The following is a 27,220-nucleotide window of genomic DNA, read 5'->3' on the forward strand; positions in this document are numbered from 1 at the left end:
TGAGAGACGGCTCACTGGAAAACGCGGAAGTGGAGCTTGTGACAGTTTACCCTGCTCGCTGTGGAAATACCTCACCGTTGCTCTTGTTGCTACTGTTCTGGGACTTCGAAACAGTTCAGAACCAGAGAGTAACACCTCACAAACATGTCTCTGTCATTTGAAGGACGAGTAGTACTCGTTACTGGCGCCGGAGGAGGTAAAATTACTGTGCAAAACACACAGGAGTGCTAGCTAGGCTGTCATCGATGCTAACTACAAGTACGCTTTAACGTGTTTTGTTACATTGGCTACTCTTGCTAATCCATTTGCAAAGAAACATTAATTACGCGAAGGAAATTATAACATCTAGTGTACAACTCTGTTAGCATTTTTTTCATACAGGCTACCCAGCATTACTTGCATGCGAGTTGTGGTTCCAGAAAAGTAAACAATAACAGACCTCGATGTTCTGTTGACCCCTTTGGAAGCGATTTAACACTTTTGTATATCAACGAAGCAAAGACAGATTGGACCGAATTCATATGTTTAGCATTAGACATTAGCCACCCGTCATGAACCACCCGTTCAAAGTACTTGCACAGATACTTCAGTGTGTCAAAGGGCACACTGGGCAAAGGGTAAATTAAACAACTGGGAATATTTAAATCTTGGAAAGAACGGTGAAACATTTAAAAACCCCATCATCCTTTCTGCAGGGCTTGGGAAAGAATATGCACTGGCTTTTGCTGAAAGAGGGGCTTCAGTTGTAGGTAAGTAAGAGCTCGTTTTGATGTTATGCTTAATGGAACAGGTGTAGCCAGTTAATCTCTGCTGAAGTGAAGCTGCATAAACCATAATGGTGCCTTCATTCTCTTCTACAAGACAGTCATGTCAGTTTGCATGCTTGCTACTCGGCACGATGCCATATATTTGTCCCTGAGTGAAGGAGTGTGCAGCAGTTGCATGTTTCATCAATTATTGAAATGTTGGCTCTGTGTCGTAGGTTCATATTACCGCTCGCTATAAAGCAGCAGTAACGGTGATATCCATCTGCATGATGTGACATGAAAGCTTGAGTAAAGGTTTGTGCCCCTGCATGGTACCTTGCTAAAGATGGCGGCTGTTGTGTAGAGGTGTCATGGTTGTGATTTAGATTGGGGTGCACTGAAATGATTTGTTGGAGTGGTTTCGGTACACATATTTTAGTAAATTGATTAGTTATTGGCTGTGATTGATCCAAATTAAATAGAATTTCTATTCCTAATAAAGTGAAAACTCAAAAGTGCCATGTACAGTCTTGTGGAGAAGTTGCATGATTATATCTGTGCGTCATCAGTACAAGTCAATATCGTCTTTACATTAGTTATTGGAAATGGCCAACACGCTCATTTCTGCTTTGATGATGTGAAAACGATGGAGTTAATGACCACTGCTTCCTTGACTAAATACTGGACGTGTCATCATGTCCTCTTTGCAAGGGTGCATGCATATAAATAGTATCCCAAATGTTTATGATATTCATTTGCATTTTATATTATGTCTGAAAAAGTGGATATATCGTATATCTGCCAGCTCACCAGGTATCGTGTAACCCTGATCTTAAAGTCACAGCCGTCTTCACTCATGTAACTTGGTATCCGTACATACTTGTGAGTTGGGGTATCAAAATTGCTCAGAAAATTTTGATCGGTGCATCCCTGGACCTCAGTGAATTAGAAGATAAATTGTACCTCCAGAATGAGACATGTCATAAAGAAATGTGCGTTGTATTGATCGTCCCTGAAATGTTCTTACTCTCCAGACTGGCCAGCTCGATATTTCGTTACAATCATGTGCCCTTCCCAATAATAACTTCTCCTGCTACCTGAAATGAGCTTGTCCTTGAACTCTGACAAGGGATGGGTTGAGCTTCTCCTAAACTAATCACTATTATAGAACTCACTCTATTATTGTTAATCTTTGTCTTCTTGTTACCATAAAGTGAATGACCTTGGCGCAGACACTAAAGGGGGCGGAAAGAGTTCTGCAGCTGCTGATAAAGTTGTGGAGGAGATAAAAACAAAGGGAGGCAAAGCTGTGGCGAACTATGGTGAGAAGTATGGAACAGTCCACATCTCCTCTTCAGTTAGAGTTACGATTCATTCAGAAAATAAGCAACTTTAAAGAGCAAAACTTTGATCGCATTTCAACATAATAATAGTATGATATAATGATATAATAATATCAAGCATTTTTGTGCTGGGTAGATGTTTTGAGATGTAATTCAAACAGGAGATTTACTGGAAGTGATGCTCTTCATTATATCTAGTTTACATTCAACAAAGTCATTTGTGTTGGTCTGAATGGGAAATTACAGAGTACACATGAGTTTAAACTTTCCTCTTAGTTGTGTTACACATCTATAACGGTAGCTGAAATCAATGCAGTATTCTGGAAATCCGGTTACACTGAACAACTTCTCCATCACCTTCTCTGCACATGTGCACACACAGATTCTGTAGAAGACGGAGAAAAACTCATCCAAACGGCTCTGGATTCATTTGGGAGAATAGGTGTGTGCAAATCAATTTCACTGCAGATATTTTGATATTTTTCAAAGCACAGCAGGAATTGAAAATGTTAATGATGGTGGTATTCTGTTTGGGTGAGCCAGTTCTAGCCAGAGCTCTGGTATTATGCATGCTCACTCACTGCCATTACTTATGCAGATACTTAACAGAATGTAGCCTTTTGTTAATGTTTTTGTTTAGAACTGTGCTTGCCCTGCTTTGTCAAGTCAAAATGAGCTCTGAAAAGATTCTATTGCTGCATTTAGAGATGAATATTACATATGAAGCACTTAGATATTCAGTTATCTCTGTTAAGTGATTCTTTGTAAGCCTATTGCCATTTTGTTGTACAAAATCTGATAAAAGGTCTTTTCTTCCAGATATTGTTGTAAACAATGCCGGGTAAGTCTTTTAATGGAAATAATCCCGCTTTTATTACCATCATAGATTCAGAATTGGGTCACAGTCAAATAAATGAAACACTTTGGTCATGTGAAAGAAAAAAAACTGTGTTTTCCTTGTTCTTTACAAAGGATCCTTCGTGATCGATCATTTGCCAGGACCAGTGATTTGGACTGGGGTAATAAAATCATTCCTTATTTCTTTACATTCATGTGTATAGTCTCATCTAACCTGGTTGGCCCTTACTACACTCACGACACACTCACTGCAAGACACCACCCCTCCCACGCCCAGTCCCCTTGCATAACTTCCTGCAGCTGGTCAGTCATCAGCCTGCTAAATAAGACCAATGTCACCACATTGATGAAGGTTTGCTATAAGCTGAAGGGAGAGGTAACGGCATCTTTAACCTTTACACAAGTCTGTAGACAAGAACCCCAACTACTACGGTGGAAAAATTTATTTCCTTAAGTATCATAATTGTTTTTAACACTGAATCAATACATTGATGGATTGTTTCTCACAGTTGTTTTCGCATAAGAAGCAACAGCTAAATTTTGCAAGTTTAATTTAATTTTATTTTACAAGATGTCTATCGCTTTAATATACAGTCTGGGGTTTTGCAAGGAGAGTTTTAAAGTTCATAATGGGAAGGGTATTCATTTAGTGGCCGTTTTTTCATTTTCAGCGGCTGTATTCATTTAAGTCGCAATATCAAATCACACTAGAATAACAAGATGAATTCAAAGTATTGTGATGGTATAGAATCAGAAGATAAATGGAGCCCTTTAGACCATGACCTTTCCATTCGCTTCACTAATTATTTTTGTGTCTAAACCTATCCAGAACTCCACCATATAGCTTGATATATTATAAAATACAATTAAAAGGCAGACAGTGTCATACACAGTATTTTATCCTGTATTTTTTTTTAATGTTTGGTTGAAAACAACCATCCATTTTCTATACCGTTAATCCATTTAGGGTCGCGGGAGGGGCTGGAGCCTATCCTAGCTGACATAGGCGAGAGGTGGGGTTCACCCTGGATGGGTCACCAGTCCGTTGCAGGGCTATCAGGAGCAGTTAGGGGTTCAGTATCTTGCTCAAGGATACTTGGACATGTTCAGCGGTTGCTAGACGGCCACTCTACTTCTGAGCCATGCCACCCCCCTGGTTGTAACTTCATCAATCTGGCAATTTGGGCTTTCCATATGCCGCTACATGCTGTGCCACCCACCACCACAAGTGAATTTTGAACCTATGGGGAGAAAAACTGATCAGATTATTTCCTTTTTATTAGGCTCATCTCATATTCAGTACTGTGCCACCATGCTACGAATAGAAAAATTCATTTTATTTAGCTTTGGCTTATAACCCAAGTTTATGAAAGCAGATGGACTACGTGGGAGTCAGGAGTTCTGATCCACAAAGTTGTAATGGGAAATAACTGAATGGCATAAATGTTATTTGTCGTGCAGTAATTGGCTTTCTTTTCCCTTCAGACCTGATTCATAGAGTTCATTTAAGAGGGTCATTTTTGGTGACCCGGGCTGCATGGAACCACATGAAGAACCAAAAGTTTGGCAGGTAAGACCGCTGATGAAATTGACAGATGAAAAAAACAACCCCATCATCCTTTATCATCAAACAGACCGTTGCTAAACTGACATCAAGATATTAAGACAGCATAAAATGTGGTGTCGTGAAGTCAGAGGTAATAAGTATATAAATCAGTCACTTGATATCACTTAATATGTCTAGCTCCATTGGTTTCATGGTCTGAAACCCCCCCCCCCCGCAGATGAATAAAAGCCTAAGACAGCAAATTTGATATGGATATGCAAATCAGTAAAGAAAGGGGGAAATTAGTTAATTTGGGTATGCAGCACTTAACGTTGATATCTGAATAATGCCTAAATTGATGACTCTACAAGAAGGAGTAAAGACGGTGTGCTACTTCATCTTCGAAGTGGTATAGTGTTAGGTTTTGTTTTTTTTTGTTTTTTTTTAAACTGGACTGAAGTGGTCAAATTGAATATGACTCTACTCATCCAAGAGCTCATTCTGACACGGGAGTCTGAAATTACTTCCTCATTTCACTCATTTACTACTCCGTCGCTCCCTGTTATTGATTAGTAATGTGATATAACCAAACAAAGTGGCACAAATGGAGCAATCACAGACACATCGGGGGATACAGAGCAGATGTACCGACAAAACAGTGTGACACATGCGTTTAGTGTACCTTCCTTTATGGAACAGGGAGTGAGAGGAGTGTGTGAGGTGGTGAAAGACAAGTGATGAGACAAAAACAAAAGGATAGAGGAGGGAAATTCGATCTACCAGTAATTCTCTACTGTCAATAACCAGGAGAGTATTAATTTGCAAAGACTGGGACATCGTGCTCCACAGCTTTGTTGCAGATAGATTTAGAGTCAACATATAATTTTATCGAGATTTATTCAGTCTTGAAATACGTTGGGTTGTGTTTTCTCCAATTTGATTTCTGTGATATTACTTGATTACTTAGTGAAGATGCAGAAATTAGAGCATTTATGCAGAAATTCTCGCCTACAATTTATGAATGAGGACTGTGGTTATGTGGACTTGGGTCATGAGGACTGTGGTTCTACCAATAGACTTGTGGAAACACTGTTCTAGTGCACCAAGGGGAATGTAAGAATTATTTTTTTTCACTATCATTAATGATCTGGCCAGAAATTTTTATGGCGTCCTCTTTAGCACGTGCTCTTCCCCATCACCAATTCTCATGAAAATAAGCTGTATCCTCTTTATGTACAGCTGCTGCAGACTGACAGACAAACCAACCAACCAGCAGACATCTGTGAAAACATAACCACCATCTGTATTTGGATAAATTATCCTGATTAGGACAATTAGACTCAAATGCAAATGCTGTAAACTGTCCGTCTTCTGTTCTGTTTTCACTTAACGAAATAACGTTGAGTCTATGAACTCGTGGGTGCATTACATGTCAAGTTGTTTGCATATGTGCCCTCCTGTTTTTATGCTTGCATGTAAGTTTGCAGCACCTGGGACTGTGTGTCTGTGTCTGTGTGTGTGAGTGTGTGTTGGGAGGCTGTCTGTGTCTCCCATTACTCCATAGCAATGCCTGTCACTTTGCATTAACGCTGACTTATTGCCTGGGGATGTCTGTCGCCAGAATCATCATGACAGCATCGGCTGCAGGCATCTATGGTAACTTTGGCCAGGCCAACTACAGCGCTGCCAAGCTGGGCATGCTGGGCCTGGCAAACACCTTGGCCATAGAGGGACAAAAGTACAACATCCACTGCAACACTATTGCTCCTGTTGCTGGGTCGCGGCTCACGGAGACTGTTATGCCCCCGGGTAAGCAGACACATAAAACAACATCAATAATTGTATGCAGTTGTTATTCTGCATAACAGATATTATGGTGTTTTGCTTGGCTTTAATGCTCACACATTTTCATGACAGGCCAAAACCCCCTCCACCCGCACAGATTTTCTTTATAGCAGCTGCATAATGTAATGCCCATGTAATGTTAATTTACAAAATTTGAGCCAACAGCACTCCCGTTTGACATGCTAATTTATCATCTAATATTCAAGAGCTGTGTTTTTTTCCAACAGCCATGATGAAATCATGTAGCCTGTAAGTGCTTTAAAAATGTTAATGTGTCAGCGCTTGATCTAAACGGGTGGCTTCAGCCCCTTTTATTTTACTGTAGGTGTTATAATCTTCACATAAATGTGAGCTATTACGCTAATGAAACATTTATAATTCTCATTTTAAAATGTAAAAAATGCATAAAATGTCTCAAATCAGACTTACACAGACAGACAGCATTTAAGATTTTGAAAAAGGAAGTTATTTTGAACCTGTTTTCTGTGGGTTTAAAAAAAAAATAGATCTAATGAGCTCATGAAGACTCGCCAACCCCAAAAACCTTGTGCTTAGAAATATATATCCATGAACATATTGTTAGTGCTCTTTTGACAGGGTGACAAATACGTGGAATGGTTTTGTTGCCTTGCTGCGCTTGTCTTCAGTAGCATCTGTCACACTCTGCTGTGCCAACTGTCACAGGATGGCCTTACCTCAGTAAATGACTTGGTTCCATATTATGTTAGGTTTCACTGACTCAGGCTTTTCTAAAAAACAAACAAACAAGAGCACAAAAATGACCCCTAATCCAGATAAATGTTGCAATACACCTTGAAGCAGAGTTTAGTCATTGAAGTATTTCAATATTTGCACGCGCGCACACACACACACACACACACACACACACACACACACACACACACACACACACACACTCAGTGCCTAGCATGACACAAGCAATTAAAAGCTTTCCTACTTATACAGGAATCTATTTCATTAAATGATTACTACCTCTGCCGCGGAGGTAATTTGATCGCTGGTGTGTGTCTGTGTTTGTTAGCAGGATATCTCAAAACCCAAAGGATGGATCCTAATGAAATTTTAATGAAAAGATTGATGATATTACAAGAAACCCGATTAGCTTTTGGAGGTAATCTAGATCAAATTGTAGACCCTGAATATCTTGAATCTTGGCTGGTGGCTGGATTTAGCTATTAGCAGTATTTTTCTGAACATGTCATCAACAAATTCTTCAAGTCCATGGGAAATAGTCGAATTTTGAAAAAACGTACATTTAAGCCTTGGAAATCATCTTGATTGTGTCCTGGGTTCCAAGAAGACCAATTTTTAATATAATTGCCAATATCTATAAATTTGAGCAGCATATTTTTAATGAAACTCTTTGAGGTTATGTATTTAAATTAGAGGGATAACTATTAAGCTGCCAGATATGATACGGATCTTGTTCTGGAAGACCTGTTTCTGACAATATGCGCTGTAATACTTTCCAGTTAATACTTAGAAAAGGCATCAATCGACATTCAGACGTAATTGGATTTTTTTTTAAACCGTCTCTTCCAACTTTCCCCCAGATTTTATGCTCTCATGGATTCAAAGTTGGTCTCATATTTTGCGCAAAAATATTAAGCAGAATACCTTTGTATTAAATGAATGACTTGATTCACCAGTTGCTGTTAATTTATCATACACATACTCTTTACACTCTTTAGTGTACACTGTAACAGAATGTAAGGTTTTCTTCTTTTGAAATGTGTTGGGGATAAATAGGTCTTTTTGCCCTGATAACTCAAACCACAACATGTGAGAAAAACACTGAAGCAGAAGCAAATCGTTGACATCCAGTACGGCTGTATTAGCAGAGTTTCCATGAAACAAGGCTCTATTGTTACAGCATGTGTTTGTTTAATTTAGATCTTGTGGCATCACTGAAGCCCGAGTATGTTGCACCCATGGTTCTCTGGCTCTGTCATGATGAATGCCAAGAGAACGGAGGACTGTTTGAGGTATCTGTTTTCTTTCTTAGAAATATAACTGAGAGAATAATGCACCACTGGCCTGTTGAATTTTTATAAACAGCAATTTTTCTTTCTTTGTGAGGATGATCTACTCATTTTTTATTTGCTTTCAGGTCGGTGCAGGCTGGATTGGTAAATGTGAGTACTGTGTATTTTTCCTGAGGAAATGTCTGTATGCATCTATGATATTCTTTGGCCCCTGGAGTTCACCAGTTCTCATGTGCGTGATTTTCACTATTCAATGACCTCTTTATTTGCGTGTGTCCATGTGTGCAGTGCGCTGGGAGCGTTCTCAGGGCTGCATTATGAGACAAAAGAACCAAACCATCTCTCCTGAGGCTGTCAGGGACCAGTGGGACAAAGTATGCGATTTTACAGATGCCACCAAACCAGCTACAGTACAAGGTCAGTATTGCTCTGACATGAGGGCAGCAGTTGCCCAAAGGTTAGAGACTTTTTCAATCCCTGAACTGACAGGATAAATCTGTGTGAGGAAAATGTAAAAAATACAAAGCAGAGTATTCCATGACCCCAAATGCTTCAGTTGTTTTATCTCGGTGGAACTATAAAATTATGAATTTTATAAGACATAAATCCTTAACTCTTTGACATGTCACTATCTTACTGTGAGGATGGAGCATTTATCTTCTACCCCTTTCACACTGAAACGTGTGTCTGTGCGGGTTTTTGTGCCCACGTTTGCTTGGCATTAGGGCGCATTCAAGCTTCCAGGAGACGCGGGTCTGAGCTCCCGCTGTGAGGGCTGCGTGCCTGTGTTTTTCTCTCTCGTACGTCATCGGGCTGACAACATCATCATTACGGTAGATCTATGTCAACTGGTCATATTGCGGAAAACCTGAGACATTGCGGGGTGCCTTTTCATACTACAGGCGAGCCAAGCAGAGCCGCTGAAAACCTGGGTCGCTTGGAGGGTTGGTGGACGCAGGTCGAAATGACAAGGCGACCCTTTCGGAGTGCCCAAACACCCGTGTTCATCCGCGTTTTTGGTGCAGTGTGAAGGGGGCTTTAGAAACCACTTCGTCACAATGGCTTTTTATTCTTCTTTGCACAAATCTGAGCAAATTATGTACATACTGATGGTATTGTGCACCAGAAAGGTATTTTAGGCATAAATGCATACGAATAAAACAGTTAAGATGTATCCTTAAGGGATTCCTCTTCAAATCATCTGTGACATTAATATCCCTGTGAGGAAATATGTTTGAGATCGCAGTTTCGAATGTGGGATCCGTAAGATGTTTGTGAAATCAGCAGTATTTGGGAGCTCCAGCTTGTTAAAGCTTTTTGTTTCCAACCTAAAATGAAGTAGCAGGGCTAGCGTGGTGGTGGCGGTGAAGGGGGGAGCAACCTCTGAGGAACGACTCGTTTAAATGTAAATAGGTGCTGCACCATAGAAATCAGTTCACCTCAAGTTAGATTGGACCGATGTTGTTGCAGCAGCAGAATGCATATAGGGGAAACGATTTTAAAGTAAACACACTTTGGGATGCTGCCTCGGAAAAGCTCAATTTCATGTGAGACAAAAGCTGAGTCGGCACAAAGGGCTGAAATGGAGAGGTAGATGTCCCCGGCATAGTGATACAGATAACGTGAAGTTTGCTTTTTATTGTTGTGCAGACGAGCTCCCTGATTGTTGTCTCTTTCATAGTACTTGTACTCATATCATAGTATGACGGTAGAGGGAGGTTTTTTTTGTACAGTAAAGTTAAAAGTTAGGTGAAAAATTCTTGCCGTTATATAAAGATTATACCCAATTTTTGAATAATTTTGTAACCTCAATGAGAAAGTCCAGTTTTGATTATGATTGTTAATGTTTCTAGAAACTGATGAAACATTTAGTGATATCAAAATTAACCTAACATGGAACTGCTGGTTGCCATTAAGTGAGAGTGTCTGACATTGGTTGATAGCCTTACTATGGGTTAGGCCAAAAATGTTGAATATTTGTGACTATATTTATTCATAAGACTCTAGAAGCAATAGTTCTATTTGCTGAAATGATCAAACCCGAATCTAGTGAAGCGTAGAGTTCCCTCTAAAACAATATTGCATTCGTTGTCAAACAATATGCTCATTGCTTTGTACGGAGAGTTTTGTAACCTAAATTGAGGACATTTGGTGTTGGGGATCATAAAAATAAGGTGAGGAAAGAAGTGAAAGTGTTTAGTGTGAACAAGATACCGCGTTGGGCCCCTTAAGATCTCACGGAGAAGAGAGGGCGGCAAATGTTGATTATTATTTCTCTCCGCCTCTTCCATCCCTTTCGACACTCTCAGATGTACACCAAAAGAAAGGGCAGCGGTTTAACATGAGTTGAACGGGGGCGGTCCCACAGGGAACTAGCTGGTCTCATTAGCATGGCTTTGTTGTGCCTCCTCATTTGTAGCTTATTACTAAGACCTGTTGCTACCTCTGTTCTCTAACTGCTTGCCACTGAGTGATGGTAATTAGAGGATCCTGGTTTTATTTTCTCTGTGTTCCTTAGTTGCTTTCCTTTTGTGTGAATCTTCAGATGGATTTGCATTCTGTGTGACCAGCGTGGATATATTTACCTTCACTCTGACAGATTTAAATGTCTGTACATATGCAGCAAATATTACAAAAGAGGTGACGCACTTCGGTCCCACATTAATCCAACCATCTGAAAGCTGTTTGAGCTTCTAAAAGTATCCCTAGAATCCGATTTAACTTAGCTTCCACCATTTACTTTGGGATTTTGAAATTCTTGAGCTGTCTCACATTCTTTTGCCTCATAAATAATAATAATAACATGTTGAGGAAAACTTCTTTCAGCTTTAGGAAGGCTTTTTTATGTCTAAAAATAGTTCTGTCTGCAGTTTTATCAGAATGCCTGTCAATCGTGAGAGGAATCATGATTTCATCTCCCCCCCATGTTGCTTTTATAAGCATAAGAGGTGACTGATTTTGCAGTGCTCTCCCATAATATTGCGGGCCTGATTTAAAAAAAAAAAAAAAAAAAAAAAGATTTAAAGACTGGATTAAAATCAATGGAGCCGAACAATTTTTTTTTCTCCAAGCAATCTTCTTTCTCTTCAAAAATTTGCAAGACTTTTTAATGCGATGTAATGTGTAAAAACTCTGAAATTCCTCTCACAATATGTATTCCGACTGTTGGTGGAGGTGAATAGTTTAATCCAACTTCATCCTCCTGCATCGATCTCATCTGACATCTCCCGCCTCTTTGCAGAGTCACTTCACTCAATTGTGAGTGTGCTGTCTCGAGTGGAGTCAGAGGGAGACGTTGGTGCCAGTCCAACAGCTGCTTCAGCTGCAGCATCCTCGACCTCCGGGATCAACCCAGTGAGTAGCTATTGCAGTGGGTGAAAAGTGACCATAAAACATTTGATTCAGTGCAAAAATATGACCGAAAACTAGGAGAAAGGACTTTGAACTTAATTATATCGGGTGTTACGGATATTCTCATCCAGAAAGACATGGCACACTGTTTATTGTTGAAATAACTACATTTCGTGAACATTATTTTTGTTGGTACCTAACTTGTTCTTGATGTTAGTGAATATATAATAAACAAATAAACGGTTCTCATCAGAAAGGGGAAAAAAAAACTTTTTGCAACAGGATCCTCTCAGAAGGTCAAGGAACTTCTAAAAGTCAAAATTGCTGACTGTGACAGGTTCAGTATGCATTTTCAAGGTGCACTCCAACAATAAGACATCACCGGTGCACTAAAGGATCGTGGGTAATGTAGTAATTCTCCATGAGATTGCGAATAAATCCAGTTTTTCTTAACACAAGGTTGGTATCCTAGGAACCCGAGGCTTTTACAGGAACAGGCACTGTCATTTACAACCTGGTTGTTAGTGGTGACCTTGGATGGTTCTGACATTAAAGCTGATAATCAACTCCTCTATAGAGAATATGAATGGGTTTTTCAGTTCCACAGCCAAGGTGGGTGGTCACTGTTGGGTTCCCTCATTATTTCCTGGTGTCTGTAATTACTTTATTTTTCTCCCTGTCACTCCAAGTCCATCAGTGTTTTTCTCCACCTTAGTTTCTCTTTCTGTGTTATTCGTCTCGCCGAGGCAGTAATGGAAGGTTGTCAATGACCTCTGAAAGAGTTTTCAACAGTCAGCCCTGACTCATGACTCTTTAATTCCGCCACACTGTATTTAGTCACTCAGGGATTATAATAACCTTTTCAGCAAAGCTCCTGAAACATAAATAAGAACTCAGATGTCTCTGGTAAGTATGAAGTGGTTATGCACCAGATAAGTGTCAACATAAATTAGCTATTAAAATGCAACTTTCAAAAGACAGCAGAGCGTAATGTTGCCGGGACGGTTTCCGGGTGGGAGCTCCTTCACATCATGGTTTTTCCTTTCATTGAATCAGAGATGGTGACAGCACACACATGGTTGAGTTGCCTGAATAAAACATTGAGCCACAAGTTTAATTAAATCAATTCAAATTATCCATGGAAATAGCCACCATTTGCTGCTGTGAGATAGCCGTAGTGTGCAATGCTAAATTTATACATAAAGAATATTATTATCAGTATCATCACAGTGCTCCTAAAGCATGCTGATGAATGTTTGAAATGTGAACTATGACATTTATGGTACGATTTATATTAAAAACTACAAAACAATCGGCAAGGACATCCATTTTTTTGGTTGCGTAAATATGAAGGTCGCAAAGATAAATATTGCCCCCCCCCCCGCGCTTTGCACTGTCACTCAAGTTACTTCAAATAAACACATTAATGTGGTCAATGAAACTAGAAGATTTAAATTGGTGAATGCAATCAGATGAAAAAAAAATAATGCTAGCATAGGTTTGAACAACAATGTACAGATAGAAAAGAATGGGTTCCAGAATGGACCTCTCAGGGACGCCCCTTATAGATTATTCTAGATCCCGATGAATCGCCCAGTGACACTAAACTGTCTCTTCCTCTCCTGTCCAAAGACTCTAATCAGTTGAGTGCGGGATTGTCAAGGATGTCAGGATCAGCAGTACCTATTTCGGTACCTATTACGAGAAGTAATATTTTTCTTCCTTTTAGGTTAATTCTTGTACAACTTGTTGTTTCCTTTTATTGTGATAAGAGCAGAAGCTGGATTCAGTTTTTTCAAAGATCCCATTAATGTTCATAAAGCGATTCATGAACATGAATGCACTGACTTTATCTTGCTCATGAATGCTATATTTGAGATTGGCCTAACATGAATTAAAACTTGGCGGTTCATATCAGTATTCTTTGATTGGAAGCGATACTCCAGTTTCATGGGCTGTGTGTGAGTATGAAAGATTAGGCTCTCCATTAAAAAAAAAAAATTTTGTGATCCCCTCCCACAATTGATGGCTTTGGGTACAGATTGCAATAAAATTCAGCCTGTATGGAGTAGTGGAAGGCACCTGGGGACCAAGTCCAGTTCTGTCTCCCAGTGATTCAATCAGTAGCACTGACATGAATCGTATGTAACACATATAACTTTTGATAATCAAAAATCAATCCTGGCAGTGGCTTCAGTGCAGCAGTTTTGTGTAGTATATCAAAATCATTGCATCCACTGCTAATGTGATAAATGAATATGGCTTATCAAACGGTGTATGCTAATCCCAGACCTCAGCAGCTCTCACTAGCTCGCCTCAACACTATCAGGACTCGGTGTCTGTTGTTAAATGATGCACAAACTCTGTCTTGGGTTTTGTCCTCTCCACAGGAGATTTGGGACAGAGTAGCCTCAAGACAAACATCACCATTGTGTTCTCAGCTGGCAAAAGCTCTGTGTGTGTGTGTGTGTGTGTGTGTGTGTGTGTGTGTGAGAGCGTGTGTGTGTGTGTGTGCGCGCGCACGCGCGTGTGTGCGCGCGCTGCTCCACATGTATGGTTTGTTGCGTAGCATTTGTGTTGGTGGCCTTGTCATGTTATGCCGCAGATTTTGCTTAAGTTATTTCAGACTGTGATACTGCCACACTCATATTTATTTCATGAAATGCAGCGTCTCCCACTATACTGGGGTTTAATCCTTAAGTATTATTTTAAGCTATAATGAGACGTTTGAAGCAACTGCCTGGAACATAAGATCACCAACAAGGTCGTTGCCCTGTGCAATCACACATTTATGTGTCATGCAGTTAGATTATCTTGGGGGGGTTCTGGGTTATTTTTGTCCTGCCCGACATAATAAAATACACACATAGGCCCAAACCATTTATCAACAAAATTGGGTTCTATTTTTATTTATGCTTTATGAATAAATCATACTTGTGATCCTGCTTTACATCTTGATGAAGAAATTTGTCACTTATCTCCCTTCCTTTCTCTGATTAAACGACCATTTTGACTCACCACAACTAATTTATTGACCATTTTAGATCAACTGGTTTGAGTCAACTTTGTTGTCTGCTATTTTCACTAATTTGAGTTGGTTAAAAAAAAAGATGTCACATTCGGGAAACACCAATCATGATTTTGTCATGTTTTAATCAAGACCGTCTGATTCTTTTACGAAGGTGAAGTTTCTTAGTTTTACACTCAAATACTACTACTATTCTTTAATTACAGTAGTTATTCATGTAAGAATGAATAGAGGGCACTTAGAATTTGAAACCAATCTTCAAGGCTTTGTGTGTGTGTGTGTGTGTGTGTGTGTGTGTGTGTGTGTGTGTGTGTGTGTGTGTGTGTGTGTGTGTGTGTGTGTCAGAACATACACATAATTATTTTTTACTACAATCAAATCCTCAGCACCAGATTTTTAGAATGGCTCTGCAAACATGGTTCCCCTGCCTGCATTTCAATGCTATCTTAATTAAAAATATGCCTGCAGAAGCCAGGCTTTTTAGTCATTTTCAAGCCGCTGATAGGTGGTATTATGCAGAGTGTGAATCACAACATCCAGCCTGCCAATATTGTTTTTGAACAATAGCTAAAGCACTGTGGCTGTTAATACGACTGATGAATAGCCGTTGGGCTGTGATGACTCTGATCTGGTTGCAGATGTGTGATTGAGGTCGCACTGGAAATTTGAATACGACTCAGATTTGATGATTAGAAATATGTTTTCATACAGTAGATGAATGTTTTGATTCAACAACCCCATTTTGAACAAAGGCACTAACTGTGGCCGTGAGTTGTGGATTCATATCTGTATTATAGCTTTTTATCTTTCATCTGTTTCCTGCTCTCTTTGACCCACTGACTTAGTTTGGACTCGGCATTCAAGCTGTGGCCCTGCACCAAAATATGTCTTACAAATGTTTTGCGTATTTTGGTTTGAAGTTAGTTTTTTTTTCCTGTTGCAGTAAAATTTAATGGTAAGTTTGAGACTTGAATGGTCAGATCTTAGCTTTGAATTCATGTGATTTTGAAACTGTTTACAGAACAGCTGAACTACACCTTACTGAGCTTTAAAAGCCCTTCGTGACTCTGCGATGGTCTGTTTTGGTTTTGCTGACCATTTTAAGGCTGCTTGTTCACAGAAACACAAATCAACATGGCCTCCATGCCCTGGCCACCAGTCAAGTTCATGATCCGGTTTAAAATTGCGCTGATCACTTGCAAAGCTCTGCACGGTCCGGCCCAGGAGTGCATTACTGAACTGCTGAATCTTGAATTCTGAGAGGCCCCACAGGTCTTCTAACTAATCACTGCTGGTGATTCCACAGAATGAATCAAAGAGACGCTCAGGCCGACTCTCCACACCTTTAGAGATGCTTACGTCATGTTTCTTGTTGGGTGATATGACGATAGACCATGTGACAGTAGAGCTGTGTCTCTACAGGTAGAGAAATTTGAAATAGTTTTTGAAAACAGGAGGAATATTCAGAACTTGTGGGATTTTGGCTGTAGGCAAAGCAATGTGATTTAGGTGGACATGCGGGAGGTGAGTGGAATACAGAGCAGGAGGATTCAAACCAACACAACAGGAGGAGCAAGAACTGATTCATCCGCAGTGGTTTTGTTTGTAAATAAAGAAGAACCGAAAAATCATCATATTGTGATTATATGGTTCTTTTAAACCTGTATTATGGAGTTTTGTTTTAACATGAAGTAAAAAGACTTCAGTCATGCTCCTGACTCAGCTCAATATCCATCCATCCATCCATCCATTTTCTACCGCTTATCCTGTTAAGGGTCGCGGGGGGGCTGGAGCCTATCACAGCAGCCTGAAAATGATGTTTTAGTAGACTTATTAGTGTGGCTAACTCCAGACTGGACTAGTGTTCTAAAGTCTAGATTAAGCTAGTGTGGCTAAACTCTAAATTGGACTAATACAGCTAAAATCCAGACTAGACTGGTATGGATATACACTGGGCTAACGTGGCTGAAGTCTAGATTAGTGCAGCTAAACTTTAGACTAGCATAGTGCTAGTACTGATGCTTCTGTACTGTCATTAATACCAAATTTCAGTACCTAAGGTGTAAACATCCAAGTTATTTCTTATATTGGAAAACTGCTTTTGAGAGTTCCAGAGGATTTTCAAGGGTTGAAAGCTTTTCCAAATCAGTGATTTGAAATCTCACTTTTCTTTTGTGTAAATGGATTTTAATGAGTATTGAAAAAAGTACCATTCAGGAACCGTCAGCGCCACAGCTCCCACATCCTGATGTGCATGCAGGTGTGAGAACCTGCTCAGAGCCTCTTGCAACTTTGATAATTGTTTCTGCTATAATCCAGTTTGTTCTTGTCTTCATAATCCTTTAACAGGACCTTGTTAATTTTGCAGTGATCCCTGTGTAATGTTTTATTAAGGACCGTGTACTCACAGGTTGAGCCGATGAACCTTATTTGTTTTGTAGAAAATTGCATGTACGCAATCTGACTCTCCTCTTCTTGTCAGATCCAGGCAGTGGGAAAAAAACTTCCGCCGAGCACGTTCAACTTCAACCATACTCAGTGTATCCTCTACGCGCTGGGCGTTGGCATGTCGACCAGAGACCCCGACCATCTAAGGTGTGTATCTTACTGCGTCCCATTTACTTATTTTACTGCATCTGCTTCAAAATATCTATCTGCTTGAAACTGAGCTGAAAGAAATGTTAAAAACACTGATGTGCATTCACCTGGCTTGTTTTTTTTTTTTTTTTTTAATTCATTGTAATATTTCACATTTGTTTCTATATTTTAATATTTGTTTCAATAGTAACACTAGAATTCTCATGTAGGTTCTTATATGAACGCAGTGAAGATTTCAGCTGCCTCCCCACCTTCGGGGTCATTCCATCCATGGCAGCCATGTTGGATGGAGGTCTGGCCTCGGTCCCTGGACTCAACATAGATTTAACACGGGTTAGAAAACACGCGTGTGAATGTCACTATAAGCACATTTGTGTCCATATGGTATAATTCACTCACACACAATGTTGACCACAAGTTACGCAACTGCTGATGGACAGTTTTCTCTCTCAGGTGTTACACGGGGAGCAGTATTTGGAGCTCTACAAGCCTCTACCAACATCAGGTACTCTCTTAAATGTCCCCCTTTATTGTTTCCATTGTACAGTACAATAGATTTGACATTACAAAAAGAAACAAAATCAATAAAAGCATCGAAATGTTACAAAATAAATGTTGTAACACACTTCCAGGAAAACTTGTCTCTGAAGCCACTATAGCAGATGTGTTGGACAAAGGATCTGGAGCCGTTATCCTTTTAGATGGTGAGTTGTTTTGTTATTTCTATTTAAAATCAGCTAACGTGCGGCGGATGAATAGTACACTGGTCACAGTCATGACATATATTAAAGGAAGGATGACCGCACGAGAAACTCTGATGATTTTATTTTGCCGACATTCCGAGGCCATCGCCTTGAGAAGTGTAGTCAAAATGTCTTTTATGTAATCAAATTATCAGAGCTTAGTGTGATTTTCTTTCCCTTCAGGATGCATAACTTTTTATCATCAAATGTATTTATTTCATATTCATTTGTTGTTTTTTTAATCTCTTCAATTTGTCCTTTTTTTCTCCAGAAAGTTCCCTCTCAGGCTGAATTAATGCGAGTTGATTTACAGTCTTTCTGCAGGGATTGAAATAATGGACTCAAAATTGCTCATCTATTCATTTGACAATTCCAAAGAGATGGGTGATGCCAAACTGCTCTGATCTATAATTAAACTGACTTAAAACAAATAACGGGGGACCCAAGGTTCCCCCAGGACTCTCACAGTCAAGTTCTGTGTAATTTCTTGATTCAGACTAAACTGTCAGTTTCCATTTTCCTCCTCTTTTTTTTTTTTCTGGGTCACAAGAAGAAGCAGCTTCTGTTTATCTTTTGAGTTGACCTAATGAAATTAATCAGCTGCTACACTGGTAGTAGTTGGGGTTTCATTCCTTCTGACTGCTGCTTCTTGTCACCTCGCTGCCAAATGGCTGTTTACTCCTGCAGGTGTTCTCTTTAGTGAGTTTATCGTCTAGTAATTATCCTGTGAAGTGGTCGCTAAAGGCAGCTTCAGCTCAGGAGAGTGAGTCGTCCATTACATATATATATATATATATATATATATATATATATATATATATATATATATATATATATATGTATGTATATTACAGGAGAGAGAGAGAGAGAGAGAGAGAGAGAGCACTTCTTCTAGCAGGGACAATGCTGTAGTAACCACTCATGTGCTGTTCCACAGTGAACACCTACCACGGCGACGAGCTCGTCTGCTACAACCAGTTTTCTGTGTTTGTGGTCGGAGCCGGAGGCTTCGGGGGGAGCAGAACCTCATCGAAAGCCAAAGTGCGTGCTCTACAACTGAGTTTCTTTGAGGAAAAACAGACATCAGGAATAAATGCTGCTTTATAGTTGATGTTTTATTTTTATTTCATTTCCTCCAGGCTCCTCTGGCTCCTCCTGAGCGAGCGCCTGACGCTGTGGTGATTGATTCTACCACAAGAGACCAGGTGAGTGTGTCGGTGTGAGTTTTGCTGCAGAACAAATCGGATGAATTGATATCATGTAGGTGGGAATGAGGTCTGTGTATGTGTGTGTGTGTGTTTTGCATCCCAGTGCTGCTCCATTAAATTAGAGGTGTGAGAAATCAGCATCAGCAGCAGAAGTTTTATAAAAGTAAGAGTGACTGTATGATGCAGCAGGAAATATAAAAGAAAAGGGACTTAAAAAATCAATCCCTTGAGCAATTTAAATGACTGCAACTGTACCACTTCAAAGACTTGCTTAATTTAGGTATCCTTTCCATTGCCTTCATGATAATTTAATTTTATCCCTCATCTGTGTATGAAAAGTTCAGGGGTTTATGAATTAGATATAGATCTAAACAATGTCTGCATCCCCCGTGGTTACAGGCGGCCTTGTACCGTCTGAGTGGAGACTGGAACCCTCTTCATATAGACCCCAGCTTCGCCGCCATAGGAGGTGAGACACCGAGGCCGGCTGTTCCTGCCATTTATGTCCACTGGTGTGTTTTGATCTATTTAAAGTGAACATGGTGTACTGAGAAGTGCTCTTTGCTCAGGCTTCAAGGATCCCATCCTGCACGGCTTGTGCTCATTTGGCTTCGCCGCCAGACACGTCCTCAAGCAGTACGCCGACAACGACCCCTCCAGATTCAAGGCCATCAAGGTCCATATTGCCTGAGTTACTGTGGGTTCATGCAGCAGGGGGAGCGGGGGGTCTGATAATATCTTACTTGTTAAGAGCTTTTACATATCGAGAATAAACAGACAACGGACAAATATCTGCCGCTAGAATCCAGAAAAGTGCCCGTGAGGAAGTGAAGCACAGGAGGTTCAACTTCCTTCTGATTACTGCCATGTAGGCTAATATGACGTTAGCTACATGGAAGCTAGTTACAGGATGAGGACGAATGAACTAAATTGAACTGCGGTGTACCGACGTCACACAATCACCTGCCTTAAAGTGAGATTGAAACACAAAGCGTTCGCACCAAACGATTCCAAAGACCTATTGCGAGTTCGTCAGGCCCCTCGGAGGGTGGAACCTTCCCGGTTTGCTTGTCAACCCAACAAATAACTCAAATCTCTTTATGGTCGTTAGGTGCCAAACTATTTGTATTTATTCTGTCAAGTCACCCTTAGTTTAAGCTGGACTCATTAAGCAGTGGATGGGTGATAGGCTGTTGCAAAAATGAGCCTGACTTATTTATTGATAAAATTGAAATATAAAAATGTATTTAAAAGAATTGCAAGAACATGGAAGTGTATCAGGTAGATGTACTGTCACATGAAAAGATCCACAATCAAATAAATGACTTGTTGCCTTCACCGCTGTCCTCATTGCTTGCTAATTTACAGAGAGCTTTGACAAATTGAAGAAAAGCATTTTAATGCAGCAAAGAACAGAATAGAAGTTAAATTCATCAAGACGAGCGAAGTAATCTTTTGCTTCTGTTTCGCCAGGTTCGTTTCGCAAAGCCAGTGATTCCTGGTCAGTCGCTGCAGACTGAGATGTGGAAGGAAGGCAACAGGGTTCACATCCGCTGTAAAGTGAGCGCCGACTACAATAATAGCGCATAATTATTCCCTTTCTGCTCTCTGTTCTCATCAATCGTCTCCGCTTCCATCCAGGTTAAGGAGACTGGAGCTGTGGTGCTTTCAGGAGCCTATGTGGATTTACACGGTACATCAGAGGCTGCACCGGAAAATCCTCCTGTGGTACGTCAGAACGGGAGAACATCTCTTAAGGGCCGTGAATGGAAGAGTGACGAGATGCAGCAGAACAAGCCGAAATACTGTGTTTTTGAGTGACCTCAAGCAGTTTCTCTTCTCTTGCAGGGAGGGAGCCTTCAGAGTGAGCTGGTGTTTGCAGAGATCGGCCGTCGTATTAAAGACTTGGGCTCAGAGTTGGTGAAGAAGGTGAATGCCGTGTTCAGCTGGGAGATCACCAAAGATGGCAAGAACGCTGCACAGTGGAGTAAGCAGAATCCAAAATAAATACACGAGAGTCGGAATACGTCACTCTTTCATTCTCTCTTTGAAATACTGCAGCGGTAAAGTTGGTTTATTAATTTGATCCTGAGTGAGATTTTTAAAACTGGTCTTTTAATGGTTGTGAAGCCAACTAAACCTTCATCACTCATTTCCTGCCTTCCTCTAGCGATCGATCTGAAGAACGGCAGCGGCACTTTGCATAAAGGACCTTACAGCGGGAAGGCAGACGTGACCTTCACCGTGTCGGATGAAGACTTCATGGAGGTGGTGCAGGGCAAAGTCAACCCTCAGAAGGTAACACTTCCTGCATGTTGATGAGGAAACGTGATTTATTCAGACTCTGTTGATGTTTTAAAAGCTTTGGGTGCTCACAAATGAGCACTAAAGCTAAAGAACAGGAATTTTGAAAAACAGACACGTTACCAAGAAATAGCTGAGGTTTGGGGTGAAAATGTGGCCTACAGTAGGAGCACAGCCTTCTCCCAGTGTTAAAATCCCTCCTTGTACATTTGAATTTCAGTCAAAGTGCCTTTGAAGAGCCCCTCAATCTGCAATGACTTCCTTCTTGATCCCATCATGTCAGATAAAACCGAGTCAGTGATCTATCAAGCGGAGTTCAGAAAGCACTCAGCGCCGGTAATCAATGGACGCCACTTGCAAGGTCTGTAGCGTCTCATCTGAGAGGCAGCGGCCATCACTGTACAGAATTTATATGCTCCACCGAGGGTCTGATATTGATCCGAGGCGCACGTGCTCTTTGCAAAGCACTTCAGCAGGCTACAGCGCCCAAGACCCCTCAGGCAGGGTCTTTCCCAGCCTCTCCCGACGATGAAAGAAGCAACCGAGGAAAGGAAGATTAGTTGGTCGAGTTGAAAAAGACGAAGCAGCAACCGTCATCACAGCCGCCGCCCTGTGATTGATTCCAGCGAGGGAGGAGACGGTAGTTGAGTTCAACTCCATAAAGGGAGACGCTGCACTTCTCAGCGCTGAATCTTATGAATAGAAATATCCTTTCATACCACCCGAGCAACAATGGACACACTCCCTTCTGCACAAGTCCTGTCTGCTCGCTTTTTCATTTGTGTGAAATGTTTGCCTCAGGCTGTTGTAGCCTGATTTGACTCTCCAGTCTGCTTGAAATACAGCGTAGCAAGCAACTTGAGGCTTTTCTTGAAAAGAGCACCCCCATCCAAAAAAGAAACAAAACAAAAGCAGAACTCAAGAGTGTCTCTGTTGTCCTTCCTAGGCGTTCTTCTCAGGCAAACTCAAGGTCAGAGGGAACATCATGCTGAGTCAGAAGCTGGAGGTCATCCTGAAGGATTACGCCAAGCTGTGAGCTCCTCAACCAACCGCGTCACATGACTTCGAGGATCGAAGCCGCCGACCAAGACGCTTCTATTCTGCTAATGCAGCTCATCGGTTGTCTCGATGTCTCTAAGATGCACACAGCGTGGATTCCTGTCTGCTATGAGGCAGAGATGGAAACACCAGATGACATCTTCTCTCACACACACCACCCCATTTTTTAGATAGAAACAATCTAATTTACGAGTAATCAAAAATGTAATGATGAAAATGCAAATATTCACATCGGTACAGAACATTTACGCGCTGTCCGCTTGAAAACGTAGACAGAAGAAGCTGGGACCGCAGAATATTGGCTGAAATAACAGAAACCACACAAATAGAGAGTTTAAGTCTGTTGATTCGAGTCCTAGTGTTCATCATGATACTGAAGAGGAAAAGACGACTAATCGGTTTCCTTACTTCATCTTCCTTCAGATCGAGAACTGAGTTGTAATCACATGATCGTGCCTTCATACTGTAGAAACGGACCATTTGTCCTTATAAAGGTACTTTTTTTTTTTTTTGCCCCAGGTTCAACTTTATCAGTTATGTTCTGGTGGGAGAAGCAGTGAACACTGTTGACATTCTTGTACTCTGTTATTCTGTAATGACACTAATCAAGCCAGAAACTTGTTTTTGTGTGTGTGTGTGTGTGTGTGTGTGTGTATTCCAACTTCATGAAATGTATATTAATTTAGAACCTGATTATCGCTTTTATTTTTCTAATCAATACAGTTATATTGAAATTCAACGATTTTGTTTGGAATGTTACTGTCGCCAAATTAAAACCGTGACTAATCATTGGTTGTTCAGCTGAACGAGATGCCACCGCAAAACATCTTCACTGTTCTTGCCGGTAACATTTTTCTCTTCCAGCTTTGTCAAATATTAATAATAAAGAATATAAAAGAAAGATCTTGTTTGTCCTCCTCGTTGGGATTTCTGCTGCTGCTGAGTGTAAATATGCAAGGTTCTATCAGCGCGTCGTCTTTACCCCCAGGTGTTGACTTAAGCCGCCAAGTTTCGCTGTTGTTGGTCACACACACACACGCCAGCACTTTGTCTTCAATATAACAGAACATCTGCTCTTTACATTTCTTTTATTACATTGATACATTTTCTGTATAATACATCAGTTTATACAATATCTTCTTTATAAAATTGGAATTATCTGATCAAATTCACATTTGCAAGATCAAGGGAAGAAGGAAAAAAAAAAAGCGTAAAATTTGAATTTATCGACTCACGCGAGCCTGATGGAGCGAGTTTTTACCAGGACACTGAAGCAAAAAAAATTTTTTTTGGGGGGGGGGGGATAAAATTTATTTTATTCTCCAGACAGTTGGAGCACAATATAGTTTAGAATTTTCCAGTAGATTCAGGAGTACACATTATTTTCCAGCCACTTGAGTTGTGGGAGGAAAAACAAAACAAAAAAACAGCCACAACAAAAAAACTAAAATTGCACCGTGAATGTTCAGGCCCACATCACCAAGTAATAGAAAGAAAGAAAAAGAAAGAAACGGCAACATGGAAGGAAAAAAGGAGCAGGAAATAAAATGACATCGGCCTTTTGATCTGTCAGTAATCCTTAATATGAACGTGTTTCATAAATATACCTGCATTTTTACAGAATCATTCTTCATAGAGCATCTTCTCAACTGTTTACCTACTTGTTACGATGATGCACTTATTATGAAAGGCCTTGTTTATGGATGTGTGTATTTATACTGCACGGAACTGATAAATCTGCTTCATTTCCTCAGTTTAATCCTCCCTTAACCAAAGCTAACGTACATCTCCTTTCCTACAGCAGGTTTGATGATAGCTAACAGCTAGAGGACAGGTTGCATGAACTCCTTCCTTATTTATGTGGAAGACGCATCGTATCATACACCCACTCTAGAATTAAATCTCCAAGCATGAGCTGAAGGCAATTTGCTGCATTTGGATGAGATAAAAAAAAAAAAAAAGATTTAAATGCCACTTCTGACAAACTGAGAAGCAAACCAGTCCGCTAAATGAAAAGTACTACAAGGCAAACGATATTGTTTTCAAGGCAGTTCTCTCAAACATGGTCCACATGGGAAATTAAAGCCAACGAAAGGGAAGTGCAGCATCACCGGAATAAAACATTTCTAGGACAAAAAAAAAAAAAGAATATTCGTTAAATAGAACATCCGTTAAAACATTTTTCCACCCCTGCCCCGACCCCGTTTCAATTGTCAACTGCGAAGATTCCTGCTACGTGTTTTTGAGCTTCAGATAAAGCAGTTCATAGCAGCAAGGGCACCGTCAAATAAAGCTACTTTGTGCAAGTTTAGATCAATATTAATCACTGTCGTCAGGACCAAGAGTATTTGTACTTGTACTGTGCTAGCATGGCAGTAGTAGTTTCAGAGGTTAAGGACACTTAATGATAATAATAATAATGATAATAGTAATGATACCACTGGTTAAATCTAGGCCGCGATGAAGACGCATCACCCTATATACATTATTCTTGTTACCAAAGACTTAAATTGGACTGCTTTATTGATGTCCAGCCTCGGAGTTATATGCATTACAATACATATAATTTAGCTTAATCTTCATGTGCAAATAGAGGGAGCGTTCGGTGCTTTCTGAAACTACAAAATTGCAGTGCATGTTAACTCAAAAGCTTTTGTTCAAGGAATAACTTGACATTTTCCTCGTTGTTTGTATAATGCGAAAGTTGTCAGGTGAGGAAATTGCTACGGACATCTGATGTCCACTAAACGCAGACTACAGCTAGCAAGGGTCTGGTTAACTTAGCTTAGCTTGGTTTAGCGCACACGCTGGAAATGCCTGGCCTTGCTCCCATCCTCTAAAGCTCAGTAATATGAACCTTGTTTATTTAATCTGTGCTAACGCTGCACTACACGGGATACTGTCACTTCCTGAATTATCTGTTAGTAGACGGCATTACCTGGGTGTTAGCCTTGAACACAGTCAAGCTAGCTGCTTCCAGGCTTAGCTGAGCTAACCAGACACTTGCTGGCTTTGTATTTGATGGGAAGACATCAGCGTCTGCTCACCTGACTATCTACGAGGAAGCCTGTAAATCAATGTGCCCCTATATTGGCCTGTGCCGCTTCAAATTTGCTTATTTCTTCCTGCTTTTATAAAATCAAAAGTCAAGATGGAGAAGGGCGTCAGACCGAATGCATAAAACATAAAAGATATGATATGAAAATGACATCTTGTAATTCCTAAAATGTGGTTTGACCAAGAGAGGGAAAAAAAATTCTCTTTACACGCCACCTTCTTTTGTGTTCAAAAATTCACATGGCGCACCAGAATATGCTGGGAACTTAGTGGTGGGAACTATTGTATACTGTCAAGTGTGCTTTGTATGACGTCGACTGGCGTTGTGCTGAATGGGGGTCTGAGGTGACATTCAACTCCCTGCAGGGAACACTTATGGTCCATGTTAGAAACACGGCGTAAAGTCCATTAAACTGAACACTCCGGCGGTGATTCTGATGGTGGTATTAGAACTTAAAGGAGGGGGGTGCTGCGCTGTATGACACCGCCCCTGCAATTACATAACCACTTCTCCAGCTTGCATCTTCTACTGCTTCAATTATTCCTGTGCAAAAAGAAAGCAAAGTGTCTTCTCTCCACGCGCTGCTGGGTAGGCAGAAGGGAGCAGCGGGGACAGTTGTTAATCAATGTGCCCTGTCATTTACCGTGTACCCACTTTGACTTCCTCGACAGTTCCGAGCACAGCAGGAGCTACCACGTCACTGCAAGGTCACTCTAATGCTGGCGAAAGACTAGAAAGCCCGCATCCTGAATGCCATTCTTCATTTACCCCTCACACACTTCATCATCCGTCGTGGCATCCTTCCACTTTGACTCATGCGAGATATTTTTCCTGAAAACTTGCTGCTTGATCAAAAAGGAAAGCACACTTCACATTATTCAGTAAAATTGCTTTAACGCCGTATTTTTTTTTTTTTTCCTATATGATGAACTTGACGTCGTTCTTGAGGTTGCTGTGGTTGTAATTGTTGACAACACTGAAGCGGTTGGGGAGGATCCTCATCTTCATTGTTCCGTCAGCGCCGCAGGAGAAGATATGATTGGCCGGTCCGACCTCGATCTGCATGACGCCTGTACCGAGGTTCCTGAACAGCGACTGGCGAGCGTGTTCGTTAGGGAAGTTGTAGAGCAGACACTGAGTGGCCAGGTTCCAAACCTGCACAGGAAATATTTAAAAATGAACTGAGTACACAGAAAAATGGGATTTTGAAAGCAGTACAAACACTGCGTACTGAAGACAGTCTTCTCCTCACTGCATACATTTCCCAACCAGGTCAATTTAAATCTAACCTTCACTTTCACTCGGTTTACTAGCTAGTTGCTAATTTGCAGCTGATCAGTTTTTTTTTAAGATTTTTTTTTTTTTTTTTTTTTATAGTGAACTGATGCACCTGAAATCCCCATAATGAGAACACAGTCAACTGTAGCGGTCAGCTTGAAGGCAGCACCGCTAAACACACTGAAATGATAAAGCGCCGTAAAACTTAGGAGCGCATGGAGATGTGATATCTATGTTATGACAAGAGCT

General features: G+C 40.6%; 2 protein-coding genes across 7 annotated transcripts in view; one reads left to right on the top strand and one right to left on the bottom strand.

Annotated features, from left to right (window-relative positions):
- Positions 1-23,905, top strand: hsd17b4 (hydroxysteroid (17-beta) dehydrogenase 4). The gene is made up of 25 exons (XM_086206481.1): positions 1-196; positions 696-749; positions 1,961-2,068; positions 2,472-2,531; positions 2,909-2,930; positions 3,062-3,108; positions 4,433-4,517; positions 6,115-6,302; positions 8,253-8,344; positions 8,470-8,494; positions 8,633-8,761; positions 11,586-11,698; positions 17,206-17,318; positions 17,531-17,654; positions 17,775-17,826; positions 17,954-18,025; positions 19,002-19,105; positions 19,204-19,269; positions 19,672-19,741; positions 19,842-19,948; positions 20,746-20,832; positions 20,914-21,000; positions 21,121-21,259; positions 21,443-21,570; positions 22,523-23,905. The coding sequence occupies exons 1-25, from the start codon at positions 145-147 to the stop codon at positions 22,610-22,612; spliced, it is 2,214 nt and encodes a 737-aa protein (XP_086062607.1). The 5' UTR covers positions 1-144; the 3' UTR covers positions 22,613-23,905.
- Positions 22,814-27,220, bottom strand: part of dmxl1 (Dmx like 1) — a 49,304-nt gene continuing 44,897 nt past the window's right edge. For all 6 annotated transcript variants that reach the window (XM_086206479.1, XM_086206480.1, XM_086206476.1 and 3 more), the window contains one exon: positions 22,814-26,848. In XM_086206479.1, coding sequence (XP_086062605.1) covers positions 26,612-26,848 — 237 coding nt within the window. In that variant the 3' untranslated portion in view covers positions 22,814-26,611. The remainder of the gene's footprint in view (positions 26,849-27,220) is intronic.

This window comes from Aulostomus chinensis, chromosome 6, assembly GCF_037954235.1.
Source record: "Aulostomus chinensis isolate RoL2024-O1b breed Wild chromosome 6, RoL_Achi_v1.0, whole genome shotgun sequence".
Classification (NCBI taxonomy): domain Eukaryota; kingdom Metazoa; phylum Chordata; class Actinopteri; order Syngnathiformes; family Aulostomidae; genus Aulostomus; species Aulostomus chinensis.

What these genes read in the sequence shown, in the direction of transcription:
- hsd17b4 (XM_086206481.1), top strand. Translation starts at nt 145, where the DNA reads ATGTCTCTGTCATTTGAAGGACGAGTAGTACTCGTTACTGGCGCCGGA. An exon ending in AGCCGTTATCCTTTTAGATG is followed by an intron (nt 18,026 to 19,001) that starts GTGAGTTGTTTT and finishes GCTGTTCCACAG; the next exon opens with TGAACACCTACCACGGCGAC. An exon ending in CAAGAACGCTGCACAGTGGA is followed by an intron (nt 21,260 to 21,442) that starts GTAAGCAGAATC and finishes GCCTTCCTCTAG; the next exon opens with CGATCGATCTGAAGAACGGC.